Source organism: Leopardus geoffroyi, chromosome C2 (assembly GCF_018350155.1).
Source record: "Leopardus geoffroyi isolate Oge1 chromosome C2, O.geoffroyi_Oge1_pat1.0, whole genome shotgun sequence".
Classification (NCBI taxonomy): domain Eukaryota; kingdom Metazoa; phylum Chordata; class Mammalia; order Carnivora; family Felidae; genus Leopardus; species Leopardus geoffroyi.
In genome coordinates this window covers 15,985,399-15,998,493 of record NC_059333.1, presented here as the reverse complement: position 1 = coordinate 15,998,493, position 13,095 = coordinate 15,985,399, and the positions used below count along the sequence as shown (strand labels likewise).

The window sequence follows — 13,095 nt, the reverse complement described above, 5'->3', positions numbered from 1 at the left end:
TTTCCAAAGGAGGTGGGCATGTGCTGAAAAGCTTTGGTTTGAATAGATTAAAATCTTGAAGTAAGACAGTGCCTTTGTTCAGGGGTTAGTGCTTGTTTTATAATTCTTTTTAGCTCCTTGAATTAATTTTGAAAATGTGATTTTAGAAATACTATTTTTTATTCAGTAAGTTTGGGGAGCTAATTCTTGATCACTTTCTTGACTTGATTACATATTTTCTAAGGAAAACAAACTATAAACCTTTAAAAATTTAATAGTATATATATATCCATTTTATTACTTTTAGAGAGTGAGTAAAGGAATTCTTAAAGCATTTGGTAATTCTACTGAAAAATTGGATGAAGAACTAAAAAATAAAGTTAAAGGTAATGTCTGACTTTTTGAACTAAAACACTATAGTTGAATTCTTCTGTATCTTAGGACAAGATATTGGCACGTGTATTTCAAATTCACAGTTATTAACATACATTTTTCTTTATCACCATTGATTTAAAAAAATTATTCAGAATTCCAAGGGTGAATATTTTGGAAAAATTTAACTTTTGGTGTATTTTTATGCACTATTGTAGTGAAATTTTTAAAGGCAGAGCTAAGATGACATCACAGTTTTATATTTCAAAAGCTGACACAGTTGACCCTTGAACAATGCAGAGGTTAAGGGTACCAGTCCTTTCCCTGGCCATTCCCACACAGTCAAAAATCTACTTATGTAACTTTTGACTCTAAAAACTTAATTACTAATAGCTTACTGTTGACTGGAAGCCTTACTGATAAACAGTAAAGTAACACATATTTTATGGGTAATATATATTATGTACTGTGTTCTTGTTCTTATAATAAAGGAAAGAATGTTATTAAAATCATAAGGAAGTTAAAATACATTTTCAGTACTGTACTATATTTATTGAAAAGAATCGCACGTGGACCTGCACAGTTCAAACCCGTGTTGTTCGAAGGTCAACTGTATTTCTAATGAGCAGTGATATGTGAATTAGACTTGTCTGTGAGTTGTCAGTAGCTGGCTTATTAATTGTGGAACCAACTTCATTATTACTGTTTTGTGTGGCATTTAAAGGTTTAGGACAGATCAGTCCAATAGAACTTTTGTGATAATGGAACTCTTCCATATTTATGCTGTCTGATATAGTAGCCACTGGCCACATGTGGCCATTTAACCCTTGAAATGTGACTGGGGTGACTGAGGAGCTAAATTTTTATTTTTAATATTAATTTAAATTTAATATTCACAAGGTCTAGTGGCTACCATATTGTAAAGCACAGTTGTTTGTTTTTTTAAGTAGACTCCATGCCCAATGTGGGCCTTGAACTCTCACGACCCTGAGATCAAGAGTTGGATGCTCAACCAACTAATCCAGCCAGGCACACTTGTAAATCACAGTTTAGAATCAACACATAGCACCTGTTTGCCTCCTTGGTGTCCTTTAGGGCCAGGCCAGTGACAGAGAGAATCCTGCCCTGTTGGCACTATCTGTCATCAAGTGTGTTTCTGTACAAATGGGTACACCTGTCATTTGAATAAGGGTGATACATTTCTTGTGTTTAGAAAATTGGGTGACCAGGTAGTAAAATTGTCACCTTACACTAACTTACCAAGAAAACTTACCGAGATTATTTCTGGGAACATAGAAAAATCAAAAGAAAGATTTTGTCTGAAACATTTTCCTGATGGTTTTTTTGTGTTTTGTTTTGATTTTAAATGGAGTTCAGTCTTAGAGTTCATAAAACAAGTTACATGCGTTTTCTCCTATGTTTGCTGCTGAATATTAGAATGGTAGAGCTAGAAGTGGTCTTGAATATCGTGTAGCTTAGCCCCATCTGTTCATTTTACTAGTGGGGATATTGATAGATAGAAAGTCTCACTGACTTGCATGGTTTATTTTGCACTGACTAGATCTAGGGTGAGAACTTTTTCTTTTTACAAGACACGATTGTGTTACATTGTGTTTATGCTCAAAATTGGAATATATCCTGCTGATGATAGCATAAAAATAAAAATTATAGTAATTATGAACAGAAAAAGCCTATGGGATCAGAATTAAAAATAAAATTTTAAAGTTAGGTAAGTAACTAGTTTTAACTTAGTTAATTATATAAGGGTAATTGATAAACATTTTTCCCTTTGTAGATTATGAAAAGAAAAAATCCGTACCAAGTTTTGTGGACCGCATCTTTGGTGGTGAACTAACTAGTACAATCATGTGTGATGAGTGCAGAACTGTAAGTTGCTGTGGTGTGGACTGGATCCACGCATTAAGATTAATGCAGTGTAGTTTGTGAGTTGTGTCCTTCTAAAACAGAAGTATCTAGTTTTATAAGCTGTTCTTGGTTCAACTGCCCAAATCTGCATAGTTCTGTCCTGGGACTATGAACCCGCCCCTTAGATCTGAAAGGAGTTAGTTTAACATTTTAATTTATTTCCCCTAACCCTAAGTTTTCAATGCTGTATAATTTTTCATTTTCTTAAGTCTTTATTTTAAAATGTCCCCCTCCCCCCATGATCTTACTATATAATGTCTAAAGTGAATCTTTTTCTTCTTTTTACTTTTTTTTTTTTTTTTTTTGGGTTGGTTAAGGTCTCTTTGGTTCATGAATCTTTCCTTGATTTGTCTCTACCAGTTTTAGATGATCAGGTAAGACTTACTCAACTTATTTTATTTAAGTAGATTTTTTTCCCCCTGTGTTAGATTTTATAACGGAAGCCTCGTCAATTTTTTCCAAGTTTGTACATTAGCCCTTGTAGGAATTTTTAAACATATATTTAAGATAGAAGAATTTTAAAGATTTGAATAAAAATTAGCGTAAATATCTTTTTTTTAAAGAGGATAGTTGGTGTGTCTAGAATTCTTTATAGATAATTAACTTGATTGGTATACATATAGGGAAGTGTTTTCTTCATATTAAAAGTTACTATTTCTTTTCATTATTTAAGAATAAACACAAATCCTTTAAAGCCTTCATACATGTTAATAAGAGTATCTCAATTTTCAGCCATATCAATTTGGTTCCTATCAAGTAGTAGTTGGAGAAAAGAAATACGTTATGAATATTGGATAAATCATTATTCAAATTAATATGAATGAGGGGTCCCTTTAATCACTGTTACTTAGTGATTAAAGTCTTACCAAACTTACTTTATTTTCTCTTTTTCTAAAACTCTTTAACGTGGAAAGGAGAAAGATAAAAAGGGCTGCCTTAGTGGGACAAGTACATCACTGATAAACACGAAGTGCATTTAGAAACAGACACAGTTACAGTGTGATAGAGCATGTACCTAATAACATTCATTATATTCCTTTCTAGTTAACTTGCATGTAAAGTTGTCTTTTTTATTGTTTTGTTTGTTTGCTTGTTTTCTCAGTATGTGAGGATTGCTTTCTAGTAATTGAGATGAATGAATTTTGTCTTGGATATATTTTCAAACATTGTGGAAAGTAAATGTAGTGTAAAATAGTAGAAAAATATTTAGGTAACATGAAATCTTTTCACCAAATAGTAGTTGTAAAATTTTATTTTTGGCCCATATTTTAAGAGTGGTAAGAAAAGTATAAATGATAAAAATTTGAAAAAGACGATGGAGGATGAAGATAAAGACAGCGAGGAAGAGAAAGATAATGACAGTTACATGAAAGAGAGGAATGACATTCCCTCAGGAACAAGTAAGCACTTACAGAAAAAAGCAAAGAAGCAAGCCAAAAAGCAAGCCAAGGTGGGTAACTGGGAAGAAAACTATGCTTTTCTAATTTTATATCTGCAACTGTTGCGTTTGAAGTCTGAGTGACTGAAAGAAAAGGTTGTGCTTTTTTGTTTTTTATCTTGCATTACTTGTGAGAACTTTTAAGAATTTTAGTTCATGTTAAACAATTTTTTGAGTTCTTAAAATTTTAAAATTTAAAAATCTCTAAAGATGTACAGTGAGAGGCCCCCACCAAGCCTGTCCTCTTACGACGTAGATGACCACTTACTTAGTTTCATACGTGTCCTTCCAAAGTTTTTTGGGAAATAGGATTAAATAAAAATACGTAGTCTTGGTTTTTCCTCCTTTAAAAAATTATACACACTGTTCTGGACCTTGTGTTTTGTTTGTTTCTACTTAATTAGACTCTTGGAGATTTTTCTGCATCAGGATACAAAGAGTCAGTTGTTGTAAACAGCTGTATGCTATTCTGTTTTATAGACGTAACCATAGTTCATTTAACTGTTCTCTGTTGATTTAGTTTGTAGTCTTTTGCTAGGTAATAACCTGTGCTCTGCAGGGAATAATCCTATACACCTGTCATCTGTAGGGCACATTTTGAGAAGAGGGATTGCATTTGTAATCTAACTGCCCTCCACAAAGGTTGTACCAATTTATATTCCCACCAGCAGCATACGAGACTTGCTGTTTCTCTTCATCCTCGACAGCAATTATGTTCTATGACTTCTCCCAGTCTGATGGAAAATACTATCTCAGTGCAGTTTTATTTTCCATTTCTTTTAACATAAGTGAAGTATGTTTTTATGTTTGAGTCATTTGTGTTCCCTTTCCTTTGCAGTATTGTCTTCTGTCCGTTCTCCATTTTTCTTTCATGGTTTAACTGTTTTTAGCCAAAACACATTGGAAAATGTGTCCTGCGTATTTTCTTTCAGCCGTCTGGAATTACAGATTAGCCTCACAGGGACTGTCATTTTACCTAGAGTCTTCAGGCATTCCAGTGACAAGAGTGTACTGAAATGCCTTCCCCTTCTATGTGGAAATAGGCTGCAAATGGGAAATAAAATGCTTCTAGGAAGGAAGTCCTTTGTCGTCCTCTGTACATGAGGCTTCCTTGCTTCCTCCCTAATTTTGGGCTATTTGTTTCCTGGGATGTTCTCCTCCATCCTGCCCAAAGCAGTCCTGTACTTGTGCATCCTTGAGTTTTCAGTTTGCTTTTTCTTCCCTCAGTGAACCTTTGACCCAATAATCATAACTCGCACGGGTATACCCCTTCCTGTTGTGTGTATAGTCAGTCTCCCTGCTTGGTTCCATACTAATCTGCTTGGGTGTAACAGTTACCGTCTCATCCACTGCTCTGTTTAGGTCACTTCTCTTAGAGCACAGACCATGCCTTGCACAGTTTTATTTGCCCTGTGTAATAGTATTTTGATGATTGGTGATGGTTTATTCCTGCTTTAAATTAAAGAACTTTCTTCATAATTTCTTTGATCCCTGATAGTAAAGGAACTTTTAGGATCAGAATTCTGGGAATGAACTCTTCCTTATAAACTTATTTTGGATTGATAAGCAAGAAAACCTGATGTGGTACATGCATACTCTTTCTCTTCCTATTTTTAAAAAACGTTTTATGCTTTTTGCACAGAACCAACGAAGGCAACAAAAAATTCAAGGAAAAGTTCTTCATTTAAATGATATCTGTACCATTGACCATCCTGAAGATAATGAATGTGAGGTTGAAATGTCACTTCAGGGAGAAGTGGATGTTAAATCCAACCATATCTCAGAAGAGGAAATCACACATAAAGAATATTGCGTTAATCAGAAAGATTTGAATGGCCAAGAAAAAATGATAGAAAACAAAACTGACAATCAAAAATCCACAGAGGAAGTAGATATGAGAAATGTCAACATGGATAATGATTTGGAGGGTCTGGCCTCTTCTCCCACTGAATGTCCTAGGAATTTAAATGGTGCCTATCTGACAGAAGGGAGCAGTGGAGAAGTGGACATTTCCAGTGGTTTCAAAAACCTTAGCTTGAATGCTGCTCTTCGACCTGATGAAATAAATATAGAGATTCTGAATGAGAGTCATTCTCCTGGGACCAAGGTATATGAAGTTGTAAACGAAGATCCAGAAACTGCTTTCTGTACTCTTGCAAACAGGGAAGCTTTCCATACTGATGAATGTTCAATCCAACATTGTTTATATCAGTTCACCCGAAATGAGAAACTTCGAGATGCAAATAAACTGCTTTGTGAAGTATGCACCCGGAGACAGTATAGTGGACCAAAGGCAAACGTGAAAGGTATTTGGAGTCTCTCACTGAAAGTGAAATTCATGTTCAGGGGCCCGTTTTGCACTGCATAGGTAGAGTACTGCTATTGTAGTTGTAGCAGGATTTGGATGGCATCTGGAAGTTCCTTCTCCTGTGTAAATATTTTGGTAGGATAGACAAACAGATTGAAGTGGCTGATGCTGTGTGGCAGCCTGACAGCAGATAGAGTGGGACAGTTTGCTCTCCCAACACCTCTTTCTGTGGCCAAATTATCCCCCTGGGATTTATCACAACAGGGTCCTTACCCTTACAGATAGTGGCTACTTCTTTGCATCCCCAGTTTCCTGTCAGCATTTGTGATGGCCCTCATCTCCTTTGTATCCAGGAAGCTTCACTTCATCAGTGTACTTATGAGATATGCCCAGTGCCAGGTACTGGGAGGACAGCGCTTTCTCTAACCTCCCTCAAATATACAACAGAAAAATACTGACAATTCCCTTTCTCCCCAACACCCCCCGCCCTTTTTTTGAGCTTGAGTAAGTGGGGTAAGGCGGGATTGTGGATTCCTAAGGATTCTTCCTAGAGTTGTTGAAACATTTTAAAGGTCTAATTTTTTATTTATTTGCATGTCAATACAAATAGTAAATTGTGTTGATTTTATAGCAGTTCTGTTCGCCTTAGAGCAGACGTCAGCAAACTGTTGTCCACAGGCCAAGTTTGGTCTGCCATCTGTTTTTGTATGGGGTCTAGACATGTTTTTATTGATGAACATTTGTACTTAGTACTACTGATGGTAGTACTAAGTATGAGCCCCAATTAAATGGTATCTGTCCAAAAATGATTTCATTTTTTCCCTCAGTAGACTGTAGTCGTACTCATTTGTTACTATATTTAGAATTACATCAGTGAAAAGTTGTGGGAATTTGTGGAAATTTTTACTGATACCTACAACATATACTTAATTTTGCCTCTTGGTCCACAAAGCCCAAAATATTTATTATCTGGCCCTTTCCAGAAAGTTTAAAGATGATTGCTTGAGATGTTTGAAATGATTTTATAGTAAATGTGAATGCTTTAGAAATCTGAAACCATTTCCACACTGCTAAAATTTCTTTTTTTCTTTAGGTGAAAGGAAACATGTTTATACCAATGCCAAAAAGCAGATGCTAATCTCTCTTGCTCCTCCTGTTCTCACTCTCCATTTAAAGAGATTTCAGCAGGTACCCTTTTGTTACCTCAAATTTGTTTTAAATATTTAATGCTTTATTTGTTACTGTCTCACTATATTCCTGTGTTTCTTTGGTTTTCTGTTATTTCTTGATTCTAACTTTCAAAAAAGTAGGGAAGTAAGAAATATATACGGGTGTGACAAAAGCTTAAATGAAGATACCCGTCAAGGTGGAGGAGAAACTTAGGCACAATCCTTCCTCAATTTTACTAGAATTCATGTTGCTCTTTTTAGTAAAATTAGTATCTCACTCTATCCTTAATTTCAGGTTAAAAAAAAAAGCCCAGTTTACTAGCTGTATTTCACAGTTAAGAAATTAGTGCTGTTTTTCTGTTGTGTGTGTGGTACGTTATTTGTACTGACCCTTGATAAAAAGACATCGATACCTTGGATTTTCATCATTTTGGTGACCCTGTTTTTTTCTGGAAGACTTTTGCTGTAAGCAGTACAAGTTTTAAACTCAGTTCCAAATTTCCAAAGAACCTTAAGAATGTATTCCCTCCTGTGGTTGTTATATGGGTTTGATTAATTGGGTGGGTGTCTCTGAAATAAGCACTAAGCTTGGGTAGGGAGGGAGCCTCGAGAGGATGTGTTGTACAGGAAAGTATTTTCCAGTTGTTGAGTTTTAAGCACTTAAAACCTCTGGTCTAATGTGGCTTTTCTGGATGGCTAAAGCAGAAACACTGAGAATTTTCTCATGGGAGTAGATTTTTTTTTTTCCTTAAGTTTATTTATTTACTTAGAGAGCATGTATGCATGCTTGGGAGGAGCAGAAAGAGAGGGAATCCCAAGCAAGTTCTGCACTGACAGTGCAGAGCCTGAGGCGGGGCTCGAACCCACAAACCACGAGATCATGACCTGAATTGAAATCAAGAGTTGGATACTTAACCGACTGAGCCCATGTGCCCTGGGAGCAGCTTTCTTAATCTGTTGGGGTGTGGGGTGTGTGTTTGGTGTGCACTTCGCAAAAATCATTTAGTGGTCAGAAAGAAAAGAGTCTCCTGAGAAGACTGAGCTAGGGTTTGATGTTGGTGTTCTTTTGTGCATTGGGGTGGGAGTACAGTTTACTTAATGTGTACAGCTTTTCTAGGAAAATAACTCAATCTGTTGTCTCTCTTTTTTAGGCTGGTTTTAACCTACGCAAAGTTAACAAACACATAAAATTTCCAGAAATCTTAGATTTGGCTCCTTTTTGTACCCTTAAATGTAAGGTAGGTGAAAGTGGTCTTTTTGGGAAAATCCTTTAAAGGGAAATCATAGCTTATTTACCAGATACTCCCAACAGTAACTCACTGAAGTATGAGGTTGATAAGAATGAATAGAGTGGGTCTTTGATCTTTGTACCATTACAATTTCAAGATCTGTGATGAATCATTTGGAACATTAGGTTGTTAATTTCAGTTAATTTTTTGAATCTCTATTAATTGTGGCAGACATTGTCTTGGGAGCTGAGGGCACAAAACTAAAGATCAGCAGATACATTAAGTAATTTCAGTTAAAAGAAATTTTTTTTTAATGTTTATTTGTTTTTGATAGCGAGCAGGGGAGAGGGAGAGAGAGGGAGACACAGGATCCAAAGCAGGCTCCAGTCTCTGAGCTGTCAGCACAGAGCCCAATGTGGGGCTCGAACCACAAACTGCAAGATCATGACCTAAGCCGAAGTCAGAGGCTTAACTGACTGAGCCACCCAGGCGCCCCAAGTAATTTCAGTTTAATATGGTTGAGTGTTATAGACACAGAGCGGGGGTGGTATGCACTTAACCCAGTATATTGGTGGTTCAGGAAACGCTCTGTGAAGTAGACCACACCTTAACCACTCTTTACAGGAGTAAGAGTTAGTGTGATGGGTCAAGAGGAAATTCAGTTTTCCAGGCAGAGGGACCAGCCAGAGCAAAGACAAGTAAAATGACATGGTGGGGGCTAGGGACTAGCAGGTGAAGCAGTTGTAGAGTTTCTGGTACAAAGCTAGAGAATGTTGGGAGGTGAAGCCAGAGCAGTGAGATGCAATGAGGTTTGGAAGATTATCATGGTGAGCAACTTGGGCTTTATTAGGTATGCAGTGGGGTGCCACTGAAGAGTTTAAAGCAGTGGGGTGACAGCCAGATCTGTGTTATTATACGAGTTACTTGCTGAAGCATGGAAGTTGGATTTTAGGCAGAAGCTCTCTAGTTTGGAGGCTGTTGAATTAATTTAGTCAATAGATGGTGAGAGCTTAATTTAGGATAGGAGAGGGCAAGCTTGAAAGAATATTTCATGGGGTAAAATGATTCAGACTCATGACTTATACAGGCTCTGGAAGCTGAGGAAGAGGCCTTGAAATGGATGGTAAGCGTAGCACAAAAAAGAGTTGAGCATGATTCCTGAGGCCTGGCTTGAGTGACGAGGCATTTGGTAGATGGGAGTACCATTCATTGAGGTAGGAAATACAGGAAGAACAGGTTGGGAGGTAGAGAAAGGATAATGAATTTGGTTTTAGATACACTGAGTTTCAGGTATTTTTGAAATACTCAGGGGGACACATTTAGATGTGCACGTCTGAGGCTCAGGGCAGAGAGGTCAGGTCTGGAGATAAAGATTTGGAAATCAGTACATAGGTGATGGTTAAAACTATGAGGCTAGGATCCCCTGTGTAGAGCATGGAGAAAGAGAAGAGATGGTTAATGACAACTCTGGTGAGCATAGGGGTGTAAGAGGCACATGTAGAAGAGGAGGACACCACCAACGATCTTGACAGATCTCCGTGTTGAAGAATTTGGACAATTGGAGAAGCTGTAGGATTATATTCGGATTTCAAATGCTTCAGTATAAACAATAATTTGTGTGCAGAATTTGAAATGATAGAAATTCTCCTATCCTCCCTCCCAACTTAAAATTTTAAAATTCTCCAAGAAAGGTATTTCAGAGCTGGTGGGCAGAGTGAATTGTAATTGTTTTTATATTATCACCATGGTGCAGGGCCACTTTTGCCAGTAAGCAGAAATACCTTTGGTTGGATTAGTTTGAACACAAGGGTATTAGGAATCCATTGTTTGCCTACATTGCCCTGCGCTCAAGCTTAAGGGAGAAGACTGGGTGGCCTCAAGTGTCAGCATATCAGAGAAAAAGACCTAGAAAGTATTTGTGGATTAGAAGGTATAGAGGTCATGGTAAAATTTTTAAGAAGTATTGGTGACTTCAGTGGATTGAGCAATGAATGACAATATTGGAAATAAAGCATATAGGTATGTTTGAGGCATTGTTGAAAAGGAAAAGTGGTAGATCAATTTTTTTTTTTTTTTTTTTTTTTAAGTCTGGGAAACTTAGGTGGGTTTGCAGAGCAAGAGGAAAATCTAGAAGTTAAAGATACAGAAAAGAGAGAGATTTGACTGAGCAAGACCCTGGAGGAAGCCAGAAGGGTGGGGATGAGGACACTAAGTTGGACTGTTGTTTCCGAACAAAAGGGACAGGATACTTCATCTTCCTGAGAATGGGCAACTTACGGTTGGGTAGGTTTTATCTGTTTTCCTGAAGTGGGAGGTGAGGTCAGCTACAGAGAATAATAAAGGTGATAAGGAGAGGCTATATAGGAGTGGTTAAAGTCTGGGCCCTTTGCTGTGAAGGATAGCTGTGGAACTAAGGAGCTAACTAGGGAACAGGTTCCAAGATTAGACAGTCACATGGGGGACCCTGATGAGTCCTCAGTGAGTTTACCAATCTGCAGGGATATGTAATTTTGCTTTCTGGCAATAGCAGCTGTTTGGGTGTGTGGTTGGGAAGGCTCATTGTAGGATTCAGAAAGGAGTTTTGTTTTAATTAAAAAAAAATTTTTTTTTAATGTTTATTTATTATTGAGAGACAGAGACAGAGCAGAAACACAGGAGGGGCAGAGAGAGAGGGAGACACAGAATCGGAAGCAGGCTCCAGGCTCTGAGCTGTCAGCACAGAGCCTGATGTGGGGCTCGAACTCACGGACCGTGAGATCACGACCTGAGCCAAAGTAGACGCTCAACCAACTGAGCCACCCAGCCGCCCCTGGAGTTTTATGATCAGTGTGCTGGCAAGGCTGGTGGTGGGTGTTAAGAGAGATTATTTGTAAGACTGATACACATGGTTCAAGTTCTCCAGCTTTAATATGCATGTCCTTTGGGCATCAGTAGGTCTTGGGTGGGGGTCTAAGATTCTGCATTTCTAATAAGCCCTCAGGTAAATGCTGACACTGCCGTTCTGTTGCCATCTTGAGCAGTGAAGACACAGACCTGATAGGGGAATGAGGCCAGGAGAGGCTTCCTCGGCCAGGAGAAAGTGAGGACTCCAGGATCCAGTTAGGTTAGAGAGAGGGGAGATCGGTGAGAGGAGAACTGGAAGAGCGGAAGCCTTGTGAACGGAGACTAGAAAAGTGGGAAGACTTGAACAGTTCTGGGTGAGGATCGATTGCAGAATATAGGCCTGGCACTTAAAGTGGGATGGCGGGAGAAATCCTGAGAAGCTCACTGAAGGACACTGAAGTCCCTAAGGAAGCAGACAGGACTTGGAGTGAAGGATGAAGTTCTTCTGTGAAGAGGGGGCCACAGATTAAAGAGACGACAGTATTATTGACGGATAATGATGCCCATTCAGGGGGACTTTTTACAAGAGAACCTAAGTGGAATAGTTGTCTGAAAGCAGCCCCAGCTCAGAGAATGCCTGTCCTTGTCGCCAGTCAACCCTGTAGCATATGGGGTCTTAAAAGAATAAGCAGCCTCCACCATCTAGCTAGCGGAAGTGAACCCTTGAGAAGCCAAATCTCTGAGGAACGTTTGTAAACATAAGGGGTGGTTGGGGCACGACTTAAACGCGATCCTCTTGCTGTTAAAGGCTTACAGTCTCGGCAGGAACTGGAACTATAGAGCTGTTAAGGTATTTCGCAATTATCAGAGCCCAGGACTCCTATGGAAACTGGCAAGTTCGGTTACTGAAGTATCTGGGCCGGGAAGCTGTAATTGAGGCAAGTGGCCTCTGGTTTGTGATTCTGGCAGACCGCAATGGTGACTTTCTAATAAAAACCTAAGTGTGACACTACTCTGTAGGGGGAAAATAGTAGTCAGGGTCAGACTCATGAATGATTTTACATTCTCAAAGGTTAGAAAGCCTTTGCTTAAATTATCTTGCCCACGGCATCTATAAACGGGACTAGAACTAACTCCTGAATTCTCTTCATTTTGAAAGAATGTCGCGGAAGAAAACACAAGGGTACTTTATTCCTTATATGGAGTCGTTGAACACAGTGGCACCATGAGGTCAGGGCATTATACTGCCTATGCAAAGGCAAGAGCTGCCAACAGTCACCTCTCTAATCTTGTTCTCCACGGTGATATTCCACAAGGTAGGAGGGCGTGGGAAATTCTGGCATTCAGAGGATTATGGCCAAACCAAAAAATAACGGAACTTCCCATTTATGTTTTCTCCTGACAGATTTTGAAATGCAGTCAACCAAAGGGCAGTGGTTTCACATCAGTGACACGCACGTGCAAGCTGTGCCGACAACTAAAGTCCTGAACTCACAGGCGTACCTCCTATTTTATGAGAGAGTACTATAATCGTTTCAAAAAGTGCTTTCTCCACAAACAAGTATATAGCTTTTAAAGTGGCTCTAATTAATAGTAAGTGAAGACTGTAAAATCAAGTTTAATAAAGAAGCGAAGACTCTAAGATCATGTTCACTTAAATACATGCCAGAAGAAATGTTTATTAAAATATTGAAGGGAAAATACCTAAAAATTTGCAATGGTTTTGTATTGTCATAGTGGTTTTTATTCTTGCTTCCAGTTTCTGGAAAGGATTTTGAACCCCGGTCCTCTGTGCTTAAGTATGTCTGGTTGATGGGTTGTAACACATCAATAAATTGACTTACCCCCAAA

General features: G+C 38.3%; 1 protein-coding gene across 7 annotated transcripts in view; it reads left to right on the top strand.

The window, feature by feature from the left end:
- USP16 (ubiquitin specific peptidase 16) overlaps window positions 1-13,095 on the top strand; it is a 27,583-nt gene extending 14,488 nt beyond the window's left edge. For 6 of the 7 annotated variants that reach the window (XM_045501554.1, XM_045501549.1, XM_045501550.1 and 3 more), the window contains 9 exons: window positions 287-365; window positions 2,147-2,238; window positions 2,595-2,651; window positions 3,551-3,727; window positions 5,358-6,021; window positions 7,117-7,211; window positions 8,344-8,430; window positions 12,404-12,560; window positions 12,650-13,095. In XM_045501554.1, the coding sequence (XP_045357510.1) occupies window positions 287-365; window positions 2,147-2,238; window positions 2,595-2,651; window positions 3,551-3,727; window positions 5,358-6,021; window positions 7,117-7,211; window positions 8,344-8,430; window positions 12,404-12,560; window positions 12,650-12,774 (1,533 nt within the window). In that variant the 3' untranslated portion in view covers window positions 12,775-13,095. The remainder of the gene's footprint in view (window positions 1-286; window positions 366-2,146; window positions 2,239-2,594; window positions 2,652-3,550; window positions 3,728-5,357; window positions 6,022-7,116; window positions 7,212-8,343; window positions 8,431-12,403; window positions 12,561-12,649) is intronic. The other variant, XM_045501555.1, reaches the window with a different exon arrangement.